The sequence below is a fragment of the Hoplias malabaricus genome, chromosome 2 (genome assembly GCF_029633855.1).
Source record: "Hoplias malabaricus isolate fHopMal1 chromosome 2, fHopMal1.hap1, whole genome shotgun sequence".
Taxonomy (NCBI): Eukaryota; Metazoa; Chordata; class Actinopteri; order Characiformes; family Erythrinidae; genus Hoplias; species Hoplias malabaricus.
Window position 1 is genome coordinate 79,605,172 of NC_089801.1, and position 25,278 is coordinate 79,630,449.

General features: G+C 41.8%; 1 protein-coding gene and 1 long non-coding RNA gene across 2 annotated transcripts in view; one reads left to right on the top strand and one right to left on the bottom strand.

Annotated features, from left to right (window-relative positions):
* Positions 1-3,275: 3,275 nt before the first annotated feature.
* LOC136687386 (uncharacterized) lies at positions 3,276-7,437 on the bottom strand. Its single transcript, XR_010800462.1, has 3 exons — positions 7,156-7,437; positions 5,621-6,047; positions 3,276-4,713 (listed from the first exon to the last, which is right to left on the bottom strand). It is a non-coding gene; the product is annotated as an uncharacterized lncRNA (long non-coding RNA).
* Positions 7,438-17,641: 10,204 nt separating this feature from the next.
* The window catches only part of LOC136678326 (NACHT, LRR and PYD domains-containing protein 3-like), a 41,265-nt gene continuing 33,628 nt past the window's right edge, over positions 17,642-25,278 (top strand). The window contains exons 1-4 of the mRNA XM_066656348.1: positions 17,642-17,691; positions 19,389-19,502; positions 21,522-23,552; positions 24,300-24,473. Coding sequence (XP_066512445.1) covers positions 17,642-17,691; positions 19,389-19,502; positions 21,522-23,552; positions 24,300-24,473 — 2,369 coding nt within the window. The remainder of the gene's footprint in view (positions 17,692-19,388; positions 19,503-21,521; positions 23,553-24,299; positions 24,474-25,278) is intronic.

The following is a 25,278-nucleotide window of genomic DNA, read 5'->3' on the forward strand; positions in this document are numbered from 1 at the left end:
AATGACTAAACTCACATTCTCAGGTCTGAGCTTATTCTTTACCTCCACATTTTCACTAAGTTCTCTCACACTTTCAGTATTAGACACAAAAGAGTTCACTGTCACACTTCCTTTCTCTGTGTTACAAAGGATTATTAATCACTTTTAAAGCGTTCACAGTGTCATTAATAACCATGTAATAACAGGCTTTTAAACCATTTATAAACCTTTATTAGTGTATTCTTATTTTAATTTGGTACCATTGTGTGTTGTGTATCTTGTTGTGTGCAGATGCCTGTGAGCTCACACTGGACCCAAACACAGTGAACAAACACCTCTCTCTGTCTGAGGGGAACAGGAAGGTGAAGCGTGTGATGGAGATACGGTCGTATCCTGATCATCCAGAGAGATTCAGTGACTGGGAGCAGGTTCTGTGCAGAGAGAGTCTGACTGGACGCTGTTACTGGGAAACTGAGTGGCTTGGGGGAGGGGTTGATATTTCAGTGGCGTATAAATCAATCAGGAGAAAAGGACTCAGTGCTGACAGTAGGTTTGGAGCGAATGAAAAGTCCTGGAGTCTGTTTTGCTCTAATAACAGATACTCTGTCCTTCACAATGAGAACAGAACTGCTCTCCCTCCTCCTCCCTCCAGATCTAACAGAGTAGGAGTGTATGTGGACTGTCCGGCCGGCACTCTGTCCTTCTACAGCGTCTCCACTGACACACACACACTCACACACTTACACACACTCACCACCACATTCACTGAACCCCTCTGTGCTGGGTTTTATCTTTCTTATTACTCCTCAGTGAGTTTGTGTCAGATAAAATAGTGCTGTGTGTGATCTATTGTTTTGATTGGTCTTTTCTGTCAAACGAGCTGCTGCTTTAAAATGTGAGGAGAATCACAAAAGACGATGAAACAGAAATGAAGCTCAGTTTGTAAAAGAAAGCGAGCAGAGAGACTCTTCAGGGACAAAACAGTGATAAAACCTGGATCTGAGTGAACACTACACCCCTGCACTTCTCTCTCTTTTATATCCCTGATGTAAACAGGATTTTTCAGCTGTTTATTTGATTTCTCTCGTTATAAAGCGCTGTGTTTATTTACACTGTGTGCTGGTCTCCATCGTCTCTCACATCAAATCTATGGGGAGTCAGTTACAAAACAGTGGATTCTCTGTCTCTGACGTGTCCAGCTCGGTCCTACTTCTGTATCCCAGGCTCCTCAACACCATCTGAACGCCTCTTCTCTACAGCAGGAAATATAGCTTCAAACAGAGAGAACCAGCCTTAGCCCAGAACATGGGAGAGGTTTCTATTGTTACTCTGTAATGAAGGAGTGAGGGTGTGAGTGAGTGAAGGTGTTTCCTGTAGGAGGAAAGAGGACAGAGGGGATCAGGGTGTAACGGGTGGGTTGTGTTCATCTGTGTCGTCAGTGTAAACACAGACCCTCGTCATAGTGCACTTCCACCTCCAGAACTCTTCAGATATTTGTAAATATTAAATATTTAGTTTTCAAACGACGCCAAACACAATGTAAGTGTGGGCTAACACTGAACTGTCTTTGTTCTTGTTAATCTGGTTAATGGTGTAAACTGAGCACAGACAGTGTGTTGATGCTGAGTGGACGGGGGTTAAGAGATGTGTCTTAAAGCTGAAAGGAAACACAAACATAGGAACAGAAGGAAAAGATGGGGCTTCTCTAAGAAACTCTTCTCCTTTCTGTGAGATTGGATTCTGGGGGTTTGTTGTGGGGGGAAATGAAAGAGTGATGTTTGTTGGTGGAAAAGAAGAATTCTGAAATATACTTTTATTAAAGTTTAATATTATGAACATTTAATAAATCTCTTAAAAAACAGAAGTCTGTCTTTCTACTGCATCTCCACACACACACACACACACCCTGAAGCCCTAGTAACGGGTCTAGTAACGGATTCTGAATAAAATTCAACATTTTCTCACATTTTAAAGCAGTGAGAATGTGGCGGTCACACCCTGTTACTGAAGAAGAATATTCTGTTGTGTTTCACTGCAACAACAAGCTGAATGTATGAGAGTAAAGACTATAAGAGAATGTAAACACAAAAGATCCTCAGTGATTTCTCTGGTAAAAAAGAAAGAAAAAGACCCAATGTTCCCATGACTAACTCCACAGCTATTAAGAGCTTTATTTATATAATCAGTTTATATAATCATGTACCAACAGTGGAGATGCACAGACTGATCGTCCGTGACCGGAAAAGGCCGGTTTTTATCGTGATCGACCGGTCAGTGTCTCCACACAGATTTGTGCCGGTCGCATTTACACATGTGCACCACACGAGGGCAGCAGCAGCAGCGCAAACACAGCCACACACTCACTGTTTAAGCACTGTTTCCTATTGTACTACACTTGTGCACTTGTTTTCATTAGGAATCGTTAATAATTGCTCTTTATTTTATTTAGGGTTTTTTTTCGAAGACAATATTTGTCACATTAGTGCACAATTTTATGTTCAGATAAAAGTAAAAGTTTCCATTAAACCCATCTTCAAATTCTGTCTTTAAAAAAACACAGTCTCAGGAGAGAGGCGCCGCACCGGTGAAAAGCTCCAAAAGACAATCTCTTACTCACCACTCCACAGTAAACGTGCCTTTATTTCCTGAGTAACGGTAACGCACTGTTCTGGAGCTCCTAGCGCCCAGGCGATGGTAAGTTTTGACGTAAAGTCTTCGTGAATTCAAAGTTGAGGGCGTTCCTTCTTAGATTCAGTGCAGCTGTGGACCAATGAGCGGCTGCCGGCTGTGAGCGGGGTCCTATTCCCCGGGGGAGGGGTGCGCTGCTGGACGCCGCTCTCCACAGGGATTCGCTCACAGCTCTGAGGGGGCGGGTCAGAAGTGATTGACACCTCTATGAACCAATAGCAGGGACTCAGATGAAGACAAAGAGAATCGAGGTGCCGAGATCACTCACTTTCTCTGGGTCTGGGAGAGAGAGGGAGCGCCTTTGAACATATTTTAGAATAAACTTAAATTGACTTGTTTTATCGCAGAACAACCAAATAAAACCTTTATGTTTTGTGACAGACAAATTATTACTATAGGTCGGGCACTTTGAGGTACATACTCAGTTCGTTACTTATTCGCCAGTTTCTTATTCGGACTCTATTCCACTTTTAATGGTGCAGTAGTTGCATTCTGTCGCCGCTAGATGGCAAAGTACGAACACACCTTCCATAACATGGAAAAACTACACGTTTAGCTTAATTTCGTGGATATTATCTCTTTATTTTCAAAGTGTCTCAAAAATCTGAAAGTCTCACTGAAGACACAATATAACACACTATTAATGTCCTGAAGATGAAGAAATGTCACAGTGGAATTGTTTTTTTTATAATGGCCCTATAAACATAGCATTGGAGATGATAGAATGTGTGGAGAAATTGCGTATTTGGCTTAATTCATTGGACATTATCTTTTTACTTTTAAAGAGTCTCAAACATCTGAAAGTCTTATTGAAGACACAGTGTAAAAGACTCTCAGAATCCTAAAGATTAAGAAATGTCACTGTGGAACTGTTTTGTCATAATCCTGTGAATATAGCACATGACGTGATGAATATGTAGAAACATTAACTGTGGAGTAAATGTCCTATGGCATTTTTATGTTTTAATTGTCAGATTATCAAGAATCTGATATTGATTTTACAGAAGGTGTAGCACAAATATAACACCCCAAAGTGTAGAGTTTAATTCATAAAGGTGTGTTTGTTTAAACACTGAATGTCAATGTGTATATTCACGATGCCTGGTTATTTCCAATATTATTATATTCTTATTATTATGACATTTTATAACATGATGTTATGCCATTTAATTAGTCTGGTTGCCTGGCAACATTTTAACATTAAAGAGAGCCTTAAATATGAATAACAATGTGTAAAAAAGCACAGAAAAAACTGGGCAGCTGGACCCATGAGGCTCAACAAGGCAAAGCTTTCAAGTACAAGGTCTAAAGGCCAAGCCCATGTGTGGATAGACATTACATCCCACACAGTCAAAGTACCAAGAGGAGAATGTACACATGTAACATTAGTTAATAGGAGGTGGGTGTAAGTACACACTGAGTCTGAGGGAGTTTGGGCCAGTGAGGCTTCACAAGGACTAACTGACTTTGTGTCTATTTACAGAGTAAGAAAAATGAGAGGAAGTTTATTTAAAAGACATTTTTGACCATAACTATTGAGAGCTGGTCTGAATCACGATAAATAACTGTGTTCATATGTTCTCATGTCTCGAGCTGTGAAGACTATGATGAAGATTTTGAACACGGTTTGTGAGAAACTTCAAAAGTTGGTTCATAAAATTTAACCCTTTGATACTCGTGACAGTTACGCCCAGTGATGATGTCATCGTCTGAGTGTTTGACACTGTTGGTCTCTGCTGTTTTAAACCTGTGTTGGTTCTGCTCATCTATCGTGATCTGTGTGTATCTGACCATAAAGCTGTGTTCTTTGATTTTCTGCTCTCATGTCAACAGCGAGGGCAGCATCAATCAACGCCAGTTTACATTCCAGAGCCTTAAAAACATCAGTCCTCCTGCTGTTATGGAGATGCTCAGTCAGAGTCCGGTACCTGATTGTTCAGATCCTGATTTGCTAGTGACCCACGACGACGAGACACTGTCACATATTTTAAACCACTTGGCACCTCTAAGAACAAACACGCTTGGCTCCATTTCCTCAGCCTGCTCCTGTGGTGGAGAAAATAAACACAAGTGTTAAGAACTGAACTCTAACAGAGCATTTACAATCAGAGAGTAGTTTATTAACCTTAAGGTGGTCCACACACAGTAGCTCAGAGCACTATGTGAATGAGGACAGAGAGGATGTTTTCACAGAGAGTTTATGAAGGTAGTTTATACGTCATAAGCATGAGATCATCACTCTAAGTTTCTGCAAGCTTCGTTTCCTTAGAGACGTCCCAGTTTGATAAACAAGATGGAGGACAGAATGTTTTGTTTCTGATAAAGCACTGACCTCGAGACTGACCCGACATTCACTTAGTTTCTGAGTTCTGTTGATGATTAGAAATGAATATAGAGACAAAACAAGCACAGGGTCTTTAACAGAGACATAAACACTTCCACTACAATCCTCCCCTTGTCTCTAAGGACACTGAGAACATACAGAAACTCTAGGATCTGCACAAGGAAACTCACATTACTGCACACAGAGGTTAAAAGAGGAGAAAATAATGTATAAATGTTTAATACAAGAACTGAACATCAGCTGTTACATGTTAGACTTTCTGCAACAGTTTCATAAATTCTCATTAAAAACAGCAGTAAAACATTGTAACAGTCATCACATTTAAACTGAGTGATTTGTTTGTTCAGTTTCGATACAGGAGGTGGTTTTAAAGAGTTCTGTCTCATAGAGGAACCTCTTAGTGAAGTGAAGAAGATGGACTGAGAATGGAGAATGGGGATTAAAATGTTCCTGAATGAATTTGCTGGTGAGATTATAACTAATTTGTGTCTAAACCCATCCACGCTTTATTCACTTCATCAAATGTATTTTCAGAAACTGAAGATTCAAAAGGATCAGTGCTGGAATGTGGGGTTAGTGAACACACAGGGCATGTGTCATGGTCATTACCAGTTGTCTTCACTGTGAAGTTCACATATCGCCAGTAAACATTTTCACTGCAGTCTATGAACCTCTCTGTAGTCTCAGGTTTTTCTTCCCTGCGCATTTTCACTGTCATCCAGATGGACGCTGTCAGGACGATGCAGATGAAGATGAGTGCTGTCACCTTGCAGAGGTTGAACAAGATGTGAAATTGTCCTGCCCTGGTGAATCTGTGGTGTCTGTTCTGGGGCTGGGGCTCTTTTACAGTGTGAGATGTGGACCCACGTGTCCCTCTCAGCAATCTTCACTGCGGTGTGAGTAGTCAGGAGCACCTGGAACGGTCCTTGACAGCGATCCACTTTCCAGTTCGCCCTCCTGTAGACTTTAGTCAGGATCCAATCCCCAGGCTTCACCGTGTGTCCTGTAACTGCTCGGTAGAGACACTCTCACCCTCCTGTGCACCTCAGACAAAACAGAACACAACATTGCACAGTATTTTTGCATGTGATCGTCTTCCAAGGCCAGCGTTTCTCTTTTGGAGCACATCCTGTATTTGGCGGACGGCCAAACATTATCTGGAAAGGGGAGAGTTTGGTCCTGGACCACACTCTTTGTCTCAGACTCGTGCACACACCAGCGGCAGGGCTTCCACCCGATTTAGCCCTGTTTCTGGACACACTTTAATCAGGTGTTGTTTTATTGTGCCATGTGCTCTTTCTACCGCCCCTGCACTCATAGGGTGATAGACACAGTGTTTGTGTAGTGGCATGTCAGTTACTTCACTGATGTGTGTTAAAATGTTGCTAACAAACGATGGCCCATTGTCAGATGAGGTTTTCCTAGGAACGCCGAACCTAGGGGCAGTTTCCCTCAACAGTATTTTTGCTACCGTTAGTGCGTCTTGGTGAGAAGTGGGGAAAGCTTCTACCCGTTTTGAAAACATGTCAACGATCACAAGCACATATTTCTTTTTCAGACGTGGTGTTAATTCAATAAACTCCATTTGTAGGTGATCAAAAGCCATGTCAGGTTCTGGATGTCCATGTGTGTGTTCATATGAAACGGCTCCTGTTGAGTTCACCTTCAGACGGTGAGACACTTTTTTGAAAAATGTTGTGAGTAATTTGAGAAGCCTTTTACAAACCACTGTTGATTTACTGCGTCTACCGTTCCTCCCCTCGAACAGTGCTCCACTCCATGGGCCATTTTCACAAAGTAAGGAAAGTAGTAGGAGGGTAGACATGGTTCGTTGTTTGGTCCCAACCAGATTTTCCCATTAAACGTACGCCCTGAGTTTCCCCATGTTTTCACATCTTTAGCTGTTCTGGTTTTTTGAATTTCCTCAGGTGTAACATCCTGAGGTTCAACAATGGGGGCTTGTATTAAAAACACCCCAGGGTCAGACGCTGCCTTCTTAGCTGCAGCATCTGCTCTCGCGTTCCCCAATGCTCCTGGGGTTTTATCACTTGTGTGTGCGTGAACATGTGCTACTGCCACCTGTTTTGGTAAAAGAATGGCATCCAGAAGTGCTGACACTAGTATGTGATGTGCAGGGGCCTTACCTGATGATGTTAGGAAATGTCTTTGTTTCCACAAGGTCCCAAAGCTGTGAACAGCCCCGTAACTGAACCTGGAGTCTGTGGAGATGGTGACTGCCTTTTCTTTGGCTAGTGTGCATGCCTCAGTCAGTGCAACTAGTCCAGCAGCCTGTGCTGAAAAACTGGAAGGTAGGCTGCCTGTAAACACAGTGTCTGTTAGTGTAACAACAGCAAACCCTGTTTTTGTCACGCCTTTAGAGTCTTTGTAGCTGGATCCATCTTCATAGAGGATTAAATCAGGATTATCCAGTGGAACATCTTTCAGGTCGTGGAGAGCAGACGAGGTCCAGTGTGTGCAGACGGTCATGGGGCTCCCCGTCCTGTTCTGTGGGAAGGAGAGGAGCTGGGTTCAACACTGTACACCTTTTTACTGTAACATTTGTCATTTCTGTCAATAACGTGTGATTTTTGAGGCACCTGGCTGCACTGAGATGTGATGTCTGTTTTTCCAGAAAGATCATGGACACTGCGTGTGGAAGGTGTAGGGTGATGTCTGCATACCCCACTATCTCTCTAGAAGCTATGATGGCCTTCTCTGCTGCTGCTACGGCTCTTAAGCAGTAGGGATAGCCCTGAGCTACGGTGTCTAGCCGCCCACTGGTTGAAGTTTGTTACCGTGTTCTTGTAAGAGAACAGAAGTCATGGAGCCTTGTTTTTCATCTACAAATTGTTCAAAAGGTTTGTCTGGATCAGGCAGAGCTAACACTGGTGCGTTCTGAAGGGCTATTTTTAGATTTACAAACGCCTCCTCCCCTTCAGGGGTCCAGGTTTCTTTGGACGAGGCCGTTAGACTCTTTTTATGTGCCGTGTCGTGTAGTGGAGCAGAGGTTTGTGCATAATTTGGAATCCACATTCTGCAGTATCCAGTCAAACCTAGAAAAGAGAGGAGCTGCTTTTTTGTAGTTGGTTGTGTGCGATTTCAGAGACTCTTTCTGCACACAGTGACTTTCCCTTTGCTGACAGATCATGTCCCAGATGTGTGACTGTTGGTTGCACAAGCTGCATCTTGTCCCTCTCCACCCTGTGGCCGTTCTGTGCTCGGAAATGAAGCAGAGAGACAGTGTCAGTTACACAGGTGTTCTGATCAGGAGAACATCTCAAAAGATCATCTACGTACTGTAGAAGTGCACTAGGACCTGGGAGAGAGAGCTTAGCTCAGTTACCCCTCAGGGCTGTACTGAAAAAAGAGGGTGACTCAGCGTATCCTTGTGGGACACGTGTGAATGTGTGTGATTTCCCTTGAAAAGAGAAAGCAAACCAAACCTGAGAGTCTTTGTGCACTTTCAGACTGAAAAAAGCATTTTCCAAATCAATCACTGAGAGCCACTGTGAATTTTCTGGGACCTGACTCAGAACAGTGTGTGGGTTTGGAACTTCTGGAGCTCGAGCACAAATAGCCTTGTTTACTGCTTGCGAGTCTTGAACAAAGCCCCACTGCTCTGGTTTTTCCTGGAGCCGTTGATTTTATTACAGACCAAATTGGAGATCTACACGGTGAGTCCGGACATCCCATAATAATCCCTCTCTCCAACAAACTGTTCAAAACAGGGGTTATTCCATCGATGGCCTCTTTTTCAGAGAATATTGAGCTGTGCTGTGCACGGCCTGTAATCACTTTCTGGAGTGATTATTAATTCTGGAGCTCCTTTCATAAGACCATCATCATATTTGCCTTTGGACCACAGCCAAGGTTCAATGGCGTCTAGAAAATCTGCTTCTTTACTGACGCTGATTTGTTGAGACAAAAGTGACACTTCAGCTCGGGCTGAGAATGACACATTTACTGTTGTTCTGTGTGTTTTTGGACGTCTTTGAATATTCCCAATGTTCAGTTTCACTCGGCTGTCAATCAGTGATTGTTAAACAAGTTAAAATGAAATTTGACATGTCTTTCCTTTGTTTATTGTTTCCCTTTGCTGAGAAAATGTGAGGTACCTCCCCTCGAAACCACTGACTCTGATCTGAGGTTAAATTTACTGTGCAGTCCATCCACTGCTCTCCAGTAAATAGAGTGGTTACAGAGACTAACACACTGTCTCTACCTTGGGACACACATTTGTTCCACATCAACAGGCCAGGTCTCCACACTAGCAGTGCACTGCACATCCCCTGAGGTTGTGACGTTATCGTAATTAAATGTTGCCCGTAAATGATTTAAAAAGGGGAACCACAGGTTTGATTTTTCTAACTGCCGTCCCATCCACACCTGTGTAAGATCGGATGGAGTTTGTGGCAAATGTAACACGTTTATCTCAACACCCACCTTCGTGCTTGACACTTTCATTCCTAATTTACACATTAGGTCCCGAGCTAAAAGATCCACAGGGCAGTTTGGTGATAGAAGGAAAGCATGTTTCAGGGCTGTGTCACTTCCTGCACGGTGACACCAAAGCTCCTCAGTGTAAGAGTCCATTAAAGGAGCTCCACCCGCCCCCAATACAGATGTTTTCCTCCCTGATAAACGTGGGTCGGGTGTAAGGCCCCTGTTTTTATGATGTGTGTGTGGTGTGTGTTCTGATCCCTGTGTGATTCATGCCTCCTCTCCCTCAAGCTGTGTCTCTCTCGCTGCTGGTTCTCAGGACGATTAACAGCAGTGTGTCCCACTTCTTTACAGTTGTAACTCTTGTACTGAGAGAAGTCTCTGAAGCCAGTGCCACCTCCTCCACGTCCTCCACCTCTTCCTCTGTCTCCTCTGAAACCAGCTTTTGCCGCCTCCAGCACCGCACACTGCAGTCGGTGCAGCTCCTTTTCTCTCTTCTGTTGTCCTTTCTTCACTTTCTCAGTCAGTCTTTTTTCGACGTGTAAAGGCCAGGACGGTCTGTAGTCGTCCTGTGTCCACTTCCACACAGTCGTCTCTCACCTTCGTCTGAATGTCGGATTTCAAACCACTCATGAAGCGTTCTTTTAAGTGTCTTTCCCACGGGCTCCTGTCGTTTCCGGGACAGTCGGCGGGTTTCTGAAGTCCGGAGTGAGCTTCGTGGAGTTGTTCCAGTTCATGTAGATAATCAGCGACAGTCTGTCCTTCTTTCTGCTCGCACTGAGACAGTTTGTCCAGATTCAGTCTGAACTGGAGACGCTGCTTCGATCCTTGTACAGAGGGCAGTCACTGAGACTTGAGAGGGTGATCCAGGGTGCCCCCCCTTTACTGTACGTCTTCGGGAAAAGGAAGATCCCCTTGTACTTTAGTCCATTCCAGTTTCATCGTGTGTCCACATACTTCTGTCAGTTCATTCACAGAAGGTCTCCACCCGGTCACAAACTCCGGTCCTCCCTCTGAAATCGGAGGGAGATCTTCACATACATCTTCACGTGTGAAAACACAGTCTGCCCCATTAGGCCCCATCACCTGGAAACTCTGTGTTTGAAGCGAGGTGCTCGGTCCCTCTGGGCTTTTCCTGAGGCGCTGCAGTGGGAGGAGGTCTTGCTGCTTTCTTTTTCCTGCTTCTTTCCTCCAGCTCTGATTTGCTCCTCCAGGACTTTAGCACGTTGCTGCAAACGTTCAAACCCTTTATCCTTCTGCTGATGGGGGAGGATTCCTCTCGTCTTCATCCCTTCTACCACTTTGGTGTTGGGTTGAGCTTGTGGTGTCTGGGGAGTAGCTGAGGTTAGAGGAGGGTTGATAACGGCTTCATCGCCAGCATTCTCTTCTCCCTCTTCTGCTGTTTCATCTGGAGGAGGAGGAGGAAGAGGCCAATCATCCAGGGATTCTTTCTGCAAATTCAAAAACTGACCACAGATCACTGTTTCTTTTCTCTTTAATGTGAGGTGTCTGATGTGTGTTTACGCTCCTGGGCCTTTTCCTTATCTGCCTCTTTCTGCGCTGCCTTTCTCCACTCTCCATAAGCACATGACACTCTGGTTTCCATGGGAACTCCTCTGGTTTGTGTTTTATTGTGTTACTATTACAGTGCTCTTCAGCTTTATCAGACCTGTCGTGTTGAGCTTGTGATTGTTGTTTAAAGTCGACTAGTTCATTTCTATTTAACGTCCCCTCGGGGGGAAAGTGACAGTATTTTTCCACTCGTCTGATTGAACGCAGCTGTCTGGTTCCCTTTGTTTCAGGCCTCTATTAATTCACCAAAAGGAGGGTCATTGCAGTGCACTGTTGGGGCTGGGGAAGGTTTCCCTGTCCTGAGTTTCAGCACGTCAGGGGACGGGAGGTCGGTCCGTGTCCCGTTCCTCAAACAGGTGAGATGGGGTTCAAGGGGTGATCAGTCCCTTTCCACTGGAAACGACCCCCCCTCCGAGACAGTGTTCAATATCCTGCCGACAACGACACGCTGTGGTGGAGAAAATAAACACAAGTGTTAAGAATGAAACGTCCTGGAGTCTGTTCTGCTCTAATCACAGTTACTCTGTCCTTCACAATAAGAACAGCACTGCTCTCCCTCCTCCTCCCTCCAGATCTAACAGAGTAGGAGTGTATGTGGACTGTCCGGCCGGCACTCTGTCCTTCTACAGCGTCTCCACTGACACACACACACTCACACACTTACACACACTCACCACCACATTCACTGAACCCCTCTGTGCTGGGTTTTATATGTTTATAGTTGTATTTTATTTTAATTAGGGGTTTTTCGAAGACAACATTTGTCACATTAGTGCACAGTTTTATGTTCAGATGTAAAAGTTTCCATTAAACCCTTTGTACAGAAACGCCCTCTATTGTTAATCAACATTAATTAGTTCATAGCGTCAAATGATTTGATCAAAAAGCCCTCAACACCACCTCATATGTCTCAGTAGTAACACCACTACACACACACTGACTTTCAGCCCCCTGCTCGGTACTGACTGTTTACACCTGGAGCAGGACGACATTTAAACTCGGACATTTAAACCATAACAGACTGTAAAATCTCTTCAAATTCTGTCTTTAAAAAAACACAGTCTCAGGAGAGAGGCGCCGCACCGGTGAAAAGCTCCAAAAGACAATCCCTTACTCACCACGCCACAGTAAACGTGCCTTTATTTCCTGAGTAACGGTAACGCACTGTTCTGGAGCTCCTAGCGCCCAGGCAATGGTAAGTTTTGACGTAAAGTCTTCGTGAATTCAAAGTTGAGGGCGTTCCTTCTTAGATTCAGTGCAGCTGTGGACCAATGAGCGGCTGCCGGCTGTGAGCGGGGTCCTATTCCCCGGGGGAGGGGTGCGCTGCTGGACGCCGCTCTCCACAGGGATTCGCTCAAAGCTCTGAGGGGGCGGGTCAGAAGTGATTGACACCACTGTAAACCAATAGCAGAGACTCAGACGAAGACAAAGAGAGTCGATGTGCCGAGATCACTCACTCTCTCTGGGACTGGGAGAGAGAGGGAGCGCCTGGGAACATATTTTACAATAAACTTAAATTGACTTGTTTTATCGCAGAACAACCAAATAAAACCTTTATGTTTGAGGTACATACTGTCTACATTCAGTGTTAAAGTCTAGTGTTAAAGTGGAATCGCTCTAAAATGAGCCGAAAACTGCACCTGTGTAAGAATGAGTGTTTTAAAATAAGAGCGGTATTTCCAACGAGGGCCACAGGGGGGCAGTGTGAGCCCGCAGCGCTTTACCTCCTCTCCCTCCTTTAATGATTTTGCTGGTAGTTTTATGGAGAGAGATTAGTCTCAAAATACTTTACAAATGCGTAAATGTTAATCCACAAATTAAACACAAGTCACAGATATGTTTCACTGTTCACAAATGAACACATCACACTCTGTGTCTCACGGTCTGCAGTTTGTACAAATACAGTTACATTCATAAACACGTGTTTGGTTTTCATAGATATATCATCATTTTATGCGAAAATAAATACATTTGTTTAAATTTACATTGAATATATTTGTAAAATCACTGTCTCGAATTTAAAATGTATTTGTAAAGTGTTGAATCTGAATAGAGATGGTGCATCTACAGACACGAAGTATAAACGCACATCTACAGCTCGTCTAACACAATATATGGTAAAATTGTGAGTGCTATTATAAATAAAAAAATATTTTTTTCTATTGTAATTATGTCTTCTCTTTGAATGAACATAATTTATGTTGTTTGTATGTGTTGTGCTCGTTTGAATTTTTTTTATTACACTACTTACATTACAGTTGTATTTAACCATAATTTTTTGGGAAATTTGAAATATTACTATTCAGTTTGATTTAACCATTTCATGACCTTCAGCATTCTTCAATTTATGGAATTGTGTTGTTATTCTTATGACGTTTGTAATGCGATTACTTCACGTTCTTACAGTAAAAATGTATGAACATTATACTCTGGGTGCTCTAGAACATGTTCTTCAAGACCGCAGTGGAGTGGTCTGGTGACAGTTTGATTTAACCATTTTATGGAGTTTAATATCTGAGTTTTTTCAAGCCTATTACTCCTAATTCTTACAGGAAACACACATAAATATTACACCCTGTGAACCTGAGGACATGTTTTCAATACAACAGTGGGATTTTCTGGTAACAGTTTGATGTTTAATTTTAATCTCAGGGAAACTGAATTCCCTCCATTTTATGGACCTTTCTGGACTTTTTAAGGGTTTTAAACCGTTCTTTTAGCCACTCAGGTCTGTTTTTAATATTAACTGTAGTGAATTGTGTGGAATTATGTTTTAAATTCCATTTCTTATTCATTTTCAGTATCTGCTCTTTTCTGCGAGTCCCCCCTCTCGCTCTCACACGTTCTACCGTAAACCGCGATGTAGACGCGCACAGGAAATCCTAGTGTAGACGGCGTCACCGCGGCGTAAATGTCTACAATTATGAGAGAAAACGGTGTAAGAGTTTGAGAATAAAATAATTTTTCACTAATGTTTCAAGATCTCAAGTCAATATTTTGACTTTTCTTGAATCTGCCATTTTTTGAGAATAATATCAACATTTCCGTAATTAATTTAAAATATTTAGAGGATAGAATTATAATAAAGTTATGATTTTTCAAAATTAAAGTGAACTTTTTGTGAATTCATTTTTCTTATTTCTAGAAAACAGTAAATACTCAATAATAAAATTGTAATATTTTGAGAATACAGTAAATATTTACAAAAAATACGTTTTCTTATTTCAAGAACAAAATAATTTATGATAAAGTTATATTACGAGAATAAAGTCTATTGAAAAATCATTTAATAATGTTATTTTTTTAATTGAAGCTGCATTCTCAACAATTCTCAACAGTTGACTTGCTACTGTCATATTTTTCAAGAATGAACGTTAAAAAAAAAAAAAAAAAAAAAGCGCTGTGTAGAGGATTACACCGTCAGTGCCACTGTAAAGCTGCTTATTTGTAATTATCTGATTAATTTAGACTGTTGCAGAGGTGTTTGCTGATAACTATTTTCTTCATTCTGTGTTGTCTTCAGCAAAAGCGTAGTCTACGAAATAAAGGTACAATACTTTTAAGAAACAGACACAAGATGAAGGAGACACATGAAGCTGGAACTGTCCTTTTTCCACTGGAGGAGCAGGGACTGTGTTGTGGACGATGACAAATTGGGCAACATTAGGTTCTGACCAGCTTTTTTTTTTCTTGTGGACGATATGAGGTATTGTCTGGTCTCATTTTCATCGGTTCAGGCTTAATTCTGTCCACAAAAGCCCCGTTAGGTTTTATTTATTGTTTAATGTGGTAATTGATAAATAAAGACAGTAGCAGGTCAGTTGGATTTTACTGAACACTTTGAGAATGAGGTGTGATTTTGGCCGCGGCTCTGTGCCGCACAACAGGAGCCCACTGTCCCACCTCCAGCTGAATGTGCCGCGACAAACTCGCTCAGTTCACAACGAAATGGAGTCCCACCAGATTCACTCCCTCCTCGACACCAACTGTTAATGTTTCAGTGGTAAACAGTGGGTGTAGTGTGTAAATAAGGAATGGAGAGATCAGACTAGTGTCCTAATGCACAGCCTGAGTCATGTCTGTCTGAAAATAATTGTTAAATTGAGGGAACGAATTACTAAATTGAGGGAACGGATTATTAAATTGAATGAACAGATTATTACATTGAGGGAACCGATTAAATATCTAAATAATATCCCCCCGCCCCCCCAGCAAGGCAATTTTTTAAAGAGCACCTTTCATACATTCATTCAAAGTGGTTTACAATTACAAAAATAAAGGATGTGGGAGAAAATAAATGAAAACATCAACATCTGATTAAATAAAGGGACACATATACATGATTAAATATTACCTAAAAACATAAGAGCGTTGCTGAAAGCTAGTATTTCAGAAAGCACTTGCATTGGAGAGTTACTATTAAAACTAAAAAGATTAAAAGAAAGATGATGCTCAAATCTGCAGTTTTCCAGTGTCCTAAGAGAAAGATCTGTTAATTCTTGGAATACATATAAACACTTAGCGTTTGTGCCCTAGTCATGGTTGAGTTGTGTGTCTTATTTTTAAAACGCTCTAATAATACGGATATATATGAGTCCAAATAAATTTAAAGCCATTACAAGTATTGCGATGTGAAGGAAATTAAGTTTAACATTTGCTTACAAACATGAATAAATTGTGAGCGTTATCTGTGAGTGTTCATACCGCTGCGTGATGTTGGGAGTTCAGCCTTCGGAACAACACTCCCACATCCTGAAAACTGAAAGGAGACGAGGTCAGAGTGAGTGTTCACTTTTGACCAGTCACAGAATGACAGCACACGCAGCTGTTTGTGCGAAGCCTGTTCTGTTTTAATTGTGTTGATAAAGACAAACAAAAACCACACCCCAGTGTGTGTTTACTGTATAATAGTTTAATGTACTTTATAACTGTTATTTATTTAATATGATTTACAGTTTTATGTCGTTACTTTCGGTTTCAAGACTACACCCTTCTCTCTTCGGTGTAGGGAGTGTAAGTGGGCGGGTTCGCTGGCAGCCATTTTCTACTGTAGCCAATCAGATCGTAGACTTTTGTTGTTTTTAAGCCAATCGCCAACAAGAGCTGCTTCCCACTGCAGCCACCGTTATTATCCACACCACGGCCTGGACCGGGGGAAAAACTTGGTCTCTCCTAAAGAGGTAAGCTGTGTCCGGATCAGTCTGAACCACGGATCGTTTTATATGAGAAAACTCATTTTTTGGATGTTTCGGATTTTCAGACCAGTTACAGTTGAGGCCGTATAAACGACAGAGATGGACGCTACGTACGGCAGTGAAACTGTTATAACTCTTTTTTAAATTGTGTTTCTGGGACTGCGCCCAATGATTCCAGGTAGGCTCTGGACCCACCGCGACCCTGAACTGGATAAGCGGTTACAGACAGTGACAGTGTTTCTGGGAGCAGTGCATCAAAACAATTTCAACTTAAACACGTTGATCTGAATAAATGAGGCAAAATGCAGTTTGAATGATCTGAGACCCCAAAATTACTCATGGAATTTACACGAAATCACAATCACAGCTAACAGTAACCAGAAAACAGTAACCTTTGGCTTAAACCTAACTCCATGTAAATAAGATAGGAACGGGGTTATAAAAAATGTATATTATTTTATTAGAAGATTCATGTAGTCATTAAATATCATAAACATACAAATCCACCTCACTGACTTTCGAAATCAGAACATGTTGCAATAACCATTGCGCACAAAATAAAAAAAAAAATATATATATATAAAATTATATAAAACATATTCATACTTGGGCACAAATATAGAAACTTTTTTTCTTTTTTTTTCTTCAGTATACACAACATGCATTATGTTATACTTACTTTTATGGCTTTTTCTAACTCTTTTATCCAAAGTTACTTCCAAGGTATTTCCAGAAATAATTGGACAGAAAAGTAAAGTAAAGATGTGGTAATTTAATGTACAATGACTGCTGGAGACTCTAATCAAATGTGCAATTTCTGTCTGATGATAAATTATGCTGCAGATTTGGCAGGTCATTTTGACATTTTGTGATTGAGAGTGATATCACTGAGTGGTCCTAAACATTTAGTGTTATGTTCAGAGTATATTAAGGTTCATTAGTTTCTTTTGAACTGTTTATATTTAAGAGAAACAGAAACTTGGTGTTTTACTTCATGTGTGAACCATGTGATGATCTCTGAACTCATAATCATTTATGGATGAGTTATTGGGAGGGATCATGAGGTGTTGACGTTTGAGTTTGATTGACCAGTGTAAAGATGTTGATAGCCATGCAGCTGTTTAACTGTGTTTCTGGGAAAAGCTGGAATAATCGTAGTCTGACTTTCCTCACGCACGAGACGTTCTAATGTTGTGAGCATGTGTCGATTAGTGATGAAATCTAACAAATCTAATGAAATCTAAGGGGAAGATTTTGTTGAAGTAATGAGTTTTAACTTGTTCAGGGGTAAATGTATTTTCTTTATGTTTTTTTAAGAATTTCAGATATTCCCGAATCCTAGTATTGCTTTAAATCAAAACCTCTTCCAACCGAGCAGAAAGCAGCATGTCCAGCCTCCAGTTGTGTCTGTGATAACTTCATGATGGAGCCTCAAAACACAACAGACGTCAGCAGTGGAACCTGTCACACAAAGTGAGTTATCATCTGTTAATAATTTAAATAAGCTATAAGATATTTATGATTGGTTTAACTTGGTTTAAATTGGTATTTCTTACATTCTTTCCCTTAGAGGCCCATTTTTAAATGAGATTTTGGTACAGAACCTCAAACATCCAGACCAGTAGGTGTCAGTATAACGTCTGTTTTATAACTTGATGAAGAAACACGGATGAAAATGAGTTTGCTCCTATCAGAGACAGTCTTTCATTATTTTAGTTCAAACCAGTTAATAATGTCTGCTAATGGCTTATTAGGGCGTTATTACACTTGTCCCAAATACCTGAGTCTGCACCTAGTATAAATTCTGCCCTCGTTTGTGGTTGAGGCTTATTACCTCTGGTTTTCTTTGACATACAGGAACTCCTGAATCGTGGGGCAATTGCAAAACTTCACACAGAACAGTGACATATAGAATTGTGCAGAAGAAAAGCTTTTTTTTTTTTTTGGTGTATACACAGGCTCAAGCAGCAAGGAACAACACTTTTAGGGCATTTCTCCAAGCAAGAGCCACTGTAACTATGGGTACATTCTTGTATGAGATGATGTTTATCTGTACAGACCAGTGTGTTTTTCTCCATGCTCTCAGACCACACACTCACTCCACAGAGCTGATCTTAGATGAGACAATACTTTAATAGTCCTACAGAGGGGACGATTACAGAGTCCTGCAAATTTCTCCTGCATGGATCCTTATTTGGGTAACATCCTACTTTGCCCCAACACTAGGTCTACTAGGTCTATGGGACTTCCCAGGAGAGAGCTGGTCTTCTTAATAAATGTATTCTGTCTCCTGCTATCTGCAACCGATATGCAGCTGCCCCATCAGACCACTACATAAATATTGCTGATGCTACAGCTGTGTTTAAAAATGATCCTGAGCAAGGTTAGTGTGCTCTGTTATTTTCTTGTAAAGTGCTCTAGTGTTATCTGACCAGTCCAGACTATTGTTGAGGTGAAAACTCAGGTACTGCATCGGAGGAGTTATTTCTGCTCCTGTGGAAATACACCACCATTTCTTTGATCTTCCCTGAAATTACCTGGAGGTGATACGGCATACACCACTCTACAAAGTCCTGTATCAGTTCTCTGTACTCCCCTGTTGTTCTCCAATTGGCTTTCCCCTCCCAGATCTCCCTACTCAGCTCCCTCTGCACGGCTCTCAGCTCGTCCTTAGCTCCTTATCTAGAAGCTAGAATCTCTCTTTTTTCTTACAGGAGAGAAAGCAGGCTTATAGCAGGGTTGTTTTTTGAGAAACAGAACAGACTTAGCACGTACAGTGTTCTCCACACAGAACTTGACATGTGTTATGCAGTGGGTGAAATTCAGTGCACTCTCTCTCTCTCTCTCAGAGCTTCTTCTGTCTCCTCAGACAATTTCTTCACTGTGCAGGTGATGGCTGGTTTCCTAAGTACAAGGGGTTTGTACACAGGCATAAGATGAACCAGATTATGATCTGATCTTCCAAGGGCAGGTAGGGGTGATGAGTAATGCCTCCTCCTGTGTGGGCATAAAACAGGTCCAGTATTTTATTGTCTGGTGTGGCAGGTTACGTACTTTCACAAATTCTGCCGACCCACCCCTTTCCCTTTTCCACTCCCCTGAACGTCAGCTGTATTTTTTTCCAAATATCCACACTGAACTTTTTCTCTATTCTCCACTTTATATTTCAGACAGCAGATGTTCAGAGCGGAACCTCCAGAGTCCAGCAGTGTGTCAATGAAGAGCAACAACTCAATGAAAGATCCTTATAATTTCAGTAATGAAAGATGCTGTAATGGTCTGAGGTAAGACATAAAAACAGCAGCACATCTTCACTTCTGACCGTGGTGTACACTGCTGCTTTATGGAACACTTACTTCCTTGATGCAGTGGTTGTTGTTGAAAAGAGCCATTACATTCGTATCATTTGTAGAGATGGGAAAATTAATTGAAAGCTTGTGTGTGCACATTCTGATTTCAAATTAAAGAGGCTTCATTGTCATTTCAGATATATTTCACAGACTTGTTACAGTTTGATAAAAATGTGGAGTTCTTCTGTCATTTGATGCGAGTGAGGCCATTGGACTCTAGTATCACCCTCTAAAACTTTTAAAAGAATGCGGTTGTCACAGTCTTTGTCAAATGCACGCAAAGTTTGGTGGGAACATTGCCCTCACTATATTATCACTTATTAAAGTAAGGATGTGCATATAACCACTGTTCCCTGAAGAAGAGAAACGAGGTACAGCATAAGCTGTGTGGGATATCATGTCCCTTTCATATCTGACTGAAGACACCTCTAATCACACCTGGAAGGTAGATGACGTGTAGCAACAAGGGTAGGTACCTTGCTTTTCTTCTTCAGGGAACTGTGGATATACGCGTAACCTTACATTCCCTATCAGTCAATTGACTCTGTACAACACAAGCTATATGGAAACTAAATTCACACCCTGTGAAGCAGACACTGAATCAAGAATGCAGCCTGGTGCATGTTGGACCCCGAAGAAAGGACAGCATGAGCTACGGAGGGGGCCAGCACGTCCAGGCGATAATGACCAGCTCTGTGAAGTTTATATCTCTGTGAAAATCACAAAATCATCAAAAACCAAATCAGGAAAATACTGAACTGAAGGCCCCTTAGATTAATTGACCAAATCTAAAACACTAAACATTTATATAATCTCAGACTGGTCAGTGGTATACTGTGTGATATGGCCACCTGTGATTCATAGAAAACACTCAAACAAAATCAGTTGTAGCTTTCACCAAATATCCACACTGAACTCTTTCTCTTTACTCCACTTTCTATTTCAGAGCAGAACCTCCAGAGCCCAGCTGTATGTCAATGAAGAGCAACATCTCAATGGATTTTCCTATTAATTTCAGGAAAGAAAGAAGCTGTAATGTTTCGAGGTGAGACACAAAAACAGCAGCACATCTTCACTTTATGGTGTGCACTGCTGCATTATGAAACACATCATAGTTTCCTTGGAAGATTTTTTTTTCTTTCTCACAAGGTTTAGTTTTTGGATCTTTATTTGTTCTCTCTTGCACATGTTCCCAGTAGGTAATGTCATCAGGAACTACACTGAAGATGTTGAGTTATATATTTTCTTTCTTTCTGAAAATTAAAATCCACATCTGTTGTCAGGCTTACAAGCTGTGTATCAGGAACCCCTCTGTGTTTCAAAATCAGCTCAGTCAGGAAAAACAATACTGTAGGTCATATGGAGTTGTTGACTCCTCGTTGTAGTTTTTTCATGTTGTATTATTGTAATATTCAGGTCGGCCCAGAACTGCAACACAGCTTCTCTACTGACTGTGGTGTGGGTGTGCACTGCTTCTTTGATTAAACATTTTTTTTATCTTCATGAAGTGGCTGGAGTTGAGAACAGAGATCACATTTGAAGTATTTTCAGTCTACCAAAAATCAGTCGTCAATGACTAACCACATAAGCCAATATTTTCCTAAGTGTGCCGAAAAGAAACATGTCAAGATGAAGTTACTTGAAAAGTTTGCAAATGGGATAAAAGAGGTTCAGATTCAGTCTGTTTGTCCTGTAGAACTTTGGTGTGTCCAGTGAAAAACAGCACTAGATTATATAATATATATGTGTTCTCCTGCACAAATAATTTAAGATTGTGCGTGATCACAAGAAATAGCTCTGCAATCCCCCCCCCTCTCTCTCTCTCTGTGTCTCTCTCACTCACTCTCATAGCTCTAAGAGAGCTGTGCTACTCCAGGATGGTTCCAGGTGTGGAGTGTGTGAGCAGATTCAGACAGATCCAGTCTCTATCACCTGTGGACACTCTTTTTGTAGACAGTGCATCAGGAGCCTTAGGGACCAGTCTGTCCACTCAGGAGACTTGACCTGTCCCTGCTGCAGAAGGAGGTTTAAAACAGGCTCTGTTCAGTTTCCACACACGGAGGAGTCCATGGAGCTGGATGAATACACACCAGTGGATGGTGTCCTGCTCAGTGTCTCGGAGAGAAACAAAATCAGCCTGAAGAACAAGTACGAGAGCTTATTTGAGGGATTCAAAACACAAGAGAATAAAATCCTCCTGAACAGGGTTTACACTCAGCTCTACATCATCGAGGGAGAGAGGGAAGGAGTGAATGAAGAACATGAAGTTTTACAGATTGAAAACAAACCCTGGAAACAAAACCTGCCAGATACACCAATAAACTGTTTAGACATATTTAACCCTGTACAGTGTACGGTGGGAGAAATGGAAGAAGACGACACCAGAGCTGTGATGGATGAAGATGTGAGACGTAAAGAAGGAGAAGAAGATAGAGATACACAAGTGGAAAAACTTAAAAGCGTTCTGACTAAAGGCATTGCTGGCATTGGAAAAACTGTCTCTGTGCAGAAGTTCATTCTGGACTGGGCTGAAGGAAAAGCCAATCAGGATATAGAGTTCATGTTTGTGCTTCCATTCCGAGAGCTGAACCTGATTAAAGACAAACAGTACAGTCTTCATGGATTTCTGTGTGACCTCCATCCTGAGCTTCGAGGTCTGGACACAAAGGAATATGACGTATGTAAAACTGTGTTCATATTTGACGGCCTCGATGAAAGCAGAATTCCACTGAAGTTCTCAGAGGGTGAGAAAGTGTCAGACGTGACCAAGGTGTCTTCAGTGGACGTGTTGATGACAAACCTCATCAAAGGAGACCTGCTTCCCTCTGCTCACATCTGGATAACCTCCAGACCAGCAGCAGCCAATCAGATCCCCTCTCAGTACATCAGCCGTGTGACAGAAATTCAGGGATTCAATGATCCACAGAAGGAGGAGTACTTCAGGAAGAGGATTAGTGACCGACACCAAGCCGACAGTGTCATCTCCCACATTAAGACGACGAGGAGTCTCCACATCATGTGCCACATTCCAGTCTTCTGCTGGATCTCAGCAACTGTGCTTCAGCGAATCATGAAACAAGGGACCACAGAAATCCCTAAAACTCTGACTGCAATGTACTCACACTTCCTGTGCACTCAGACAATCATGAGGAAGGAGAAGTATGAGGAGGAAGATGAGAGAGGAACTCTGCAGGAACTCCTGAGATCCAACAGGAAGATGTTTCTGAAACTGTCTGAACTGGCTTTCAAACAGCTGATGAAGGGCAATGTGATGTTCTATGAAGACGACCTGAGAGAGTGTGGGATTGATGTCACTGAGGCCTCAGTGTACTCTGGGATTTGCACTGAGATCTTTAGGGAGGAGTCTGTGCTTTACCAGAGGAAGGTTTACTGCTTTGTGCATCTGAGCTTTCAGGAGTTCCTAGCTGCTTTCTATGTGTTTCACTGCTGTGTGAACAACAACATGGAGGAACTGAAGCTTCTGAAGCCAAAAAACATGAAGTGGTCTCATAGTGTTTCACTTGATGAACTGCTGAAGGGAGCTGTGCGCACAGCTTTAAAGAGTAAGACTGGACACCTGGATCTGTTTCTCCGTTTTCTGTTGGGCATCTCACTGGAGTCCAATCAACAACTCCTGCAGGACCTACTGACACACACAGTGAGCAGCTCTGAGAGCATCAAGAAAACAGTTCAGTACATTAAATGGGTAATACAAAGAGAGGACCTTCCTTCTGACAGATCTATCAATCTATTCCTGTGTCTCACTGAAATGAACGACTCCTCTTTATCCAGTAAAATCCAGGAGTATCTCAAATCAGAGAAACACTCAGATAAGAAACTGTCTACTGGAGAGTGTTTAGCGTTAGCCTACATGCTCGTGAACTCAAATGAGGTGCTGGATGAACTGGACTTGAGGACGTACAACACCACTGAGAAGGGTTATTGGAGACTGATCCCAGCTGTGAGCAACTGCAGAAAGGCCATGTGAGTGTTGTTTCTACATGTTTTAAAATGTTTTTATTTTTATATATATTTCAGTGTTGTTGTTGACTGAGACAAATTTCCAGATTGTTTTACGGTGAGTAGACGTTCCTCACTGTGTGTATAATTAGGATGTGATAAATAAAATGAATGAGACATTACAGAACAAGTGGAGTTTGATGAACATGGATAAGACTGATGTCTTTCTCTTGTTTTCTCTCACTCACACTGTATCTCACACAAATCCCCCAAAAAAGCAGCAAATCTGATTTTTGATTCCTGTGAGGCTGAATTTCAAGGAGTGTTCAGACTTGTAGTTCAGTGTCCTTGGGTTGGACCAAATATGTAAATTCATACATTGTTATATTTTAGTCCTGATTTGGTCCTGAACCAAAGATGTATTTTAAAAAAGCGATGATGTATGACGTTCGCAAGCGACGCGTTTATGACATTAGTTTTGTCGTCTGAACAATGCCCCACACTGAGCTTAATGCACTTCTTGGGGCTGTGTACCTGGTGGTATTTTTTTCAACTGGAAACACAACAATACGTCGTCAAATGGATTAAGGAGTCAAAACAGCACCTGAAATTCCTCCACTGCACAGAATAAAAAAGGAGTTGCTGTTTGTTTGGTGAGCACCAGTGTCAAATGGAAGCGTTCACATTTGCTCTAACAAACCAAACTAACAGACAGTTCCTCACCTTCACGTTTTTTACTGTATTATGCACTGTGTTTACATTGTGTTGCAGATTGTCTGGCTGTAAGCCAACCATGAATTCCTGTGAAACTCTCTGCTCTGTTCTGAAATCAACAAACTCACCCCTGAAAGAGCTGGAGTTCAGTGAGACTGAGCTGCAGGATTCAGGAATGAAGCTGATCTCTGAGGCACTGAAGAGTTCAAACTGTAAACTGGAGACTCTCAGGTGAGATTTTGGATGAATGTCCATGTGGATAATGAGTGTATTCTCCTGCTCTGATTAAAATAATAATAATAATAATAATAATAATAATAATAATTTACAGTATTGTACTGCAGCAGGTAGTGTCGCAGGGACCTGGAGGTTGTGGGTTCAAGTCCCGCTCCTAGTGACTGTCTGTGAGGAGTGTGGTGTGTTCTCCCTGTGTCCACGGTCCAAAAACACACATTAGTAGCTGGATTGGTGAGTCAAAAGTGTCCCTAGGTGTGAGTGTGTTGCCCTGTGAAGGACTGGCGCCCCCTCCTGGGTGTATTACCCTCCTTGCGCCCAATGATTCCAGGTAGGCTCTGGACCCACTGCGACCCTGAATTGGATAAGCGGTTACAGATAATGAATGAATGAATGAATAATAATAATAATAATAATAATAATAATAATAATAATAATACTTAATATGCTGCATTTCAGAAAATCTGTGATGATGCTAAACATGTGACGTGCTACATTCCTTAAATGCATTGAGAAAAGGAAAAAGGGAGACAAGGTTTTCCTTGTGTACTCATTCTGTCATGCCCTTGTCCTGTCATGCCTTTTTCCCCCCGCCATGTGCTATTGCACATGGCTTGGTTTGTTATTGTTCATGTCTCCGCCCTGGTCCTGCCTTTGTTCCTCCTCCTTGTCAGTGTCCTCATCAGTGTCATTTGTAATCCTGTCCTCTCGTTGGCTGTCCCAGGTGTTCCTTGTCTGTGGTGTGCATTTAAGTTCCCTTGTCGCTGTGTTTGTTTGTTGGACATTCCTCATTTGCTTGTCT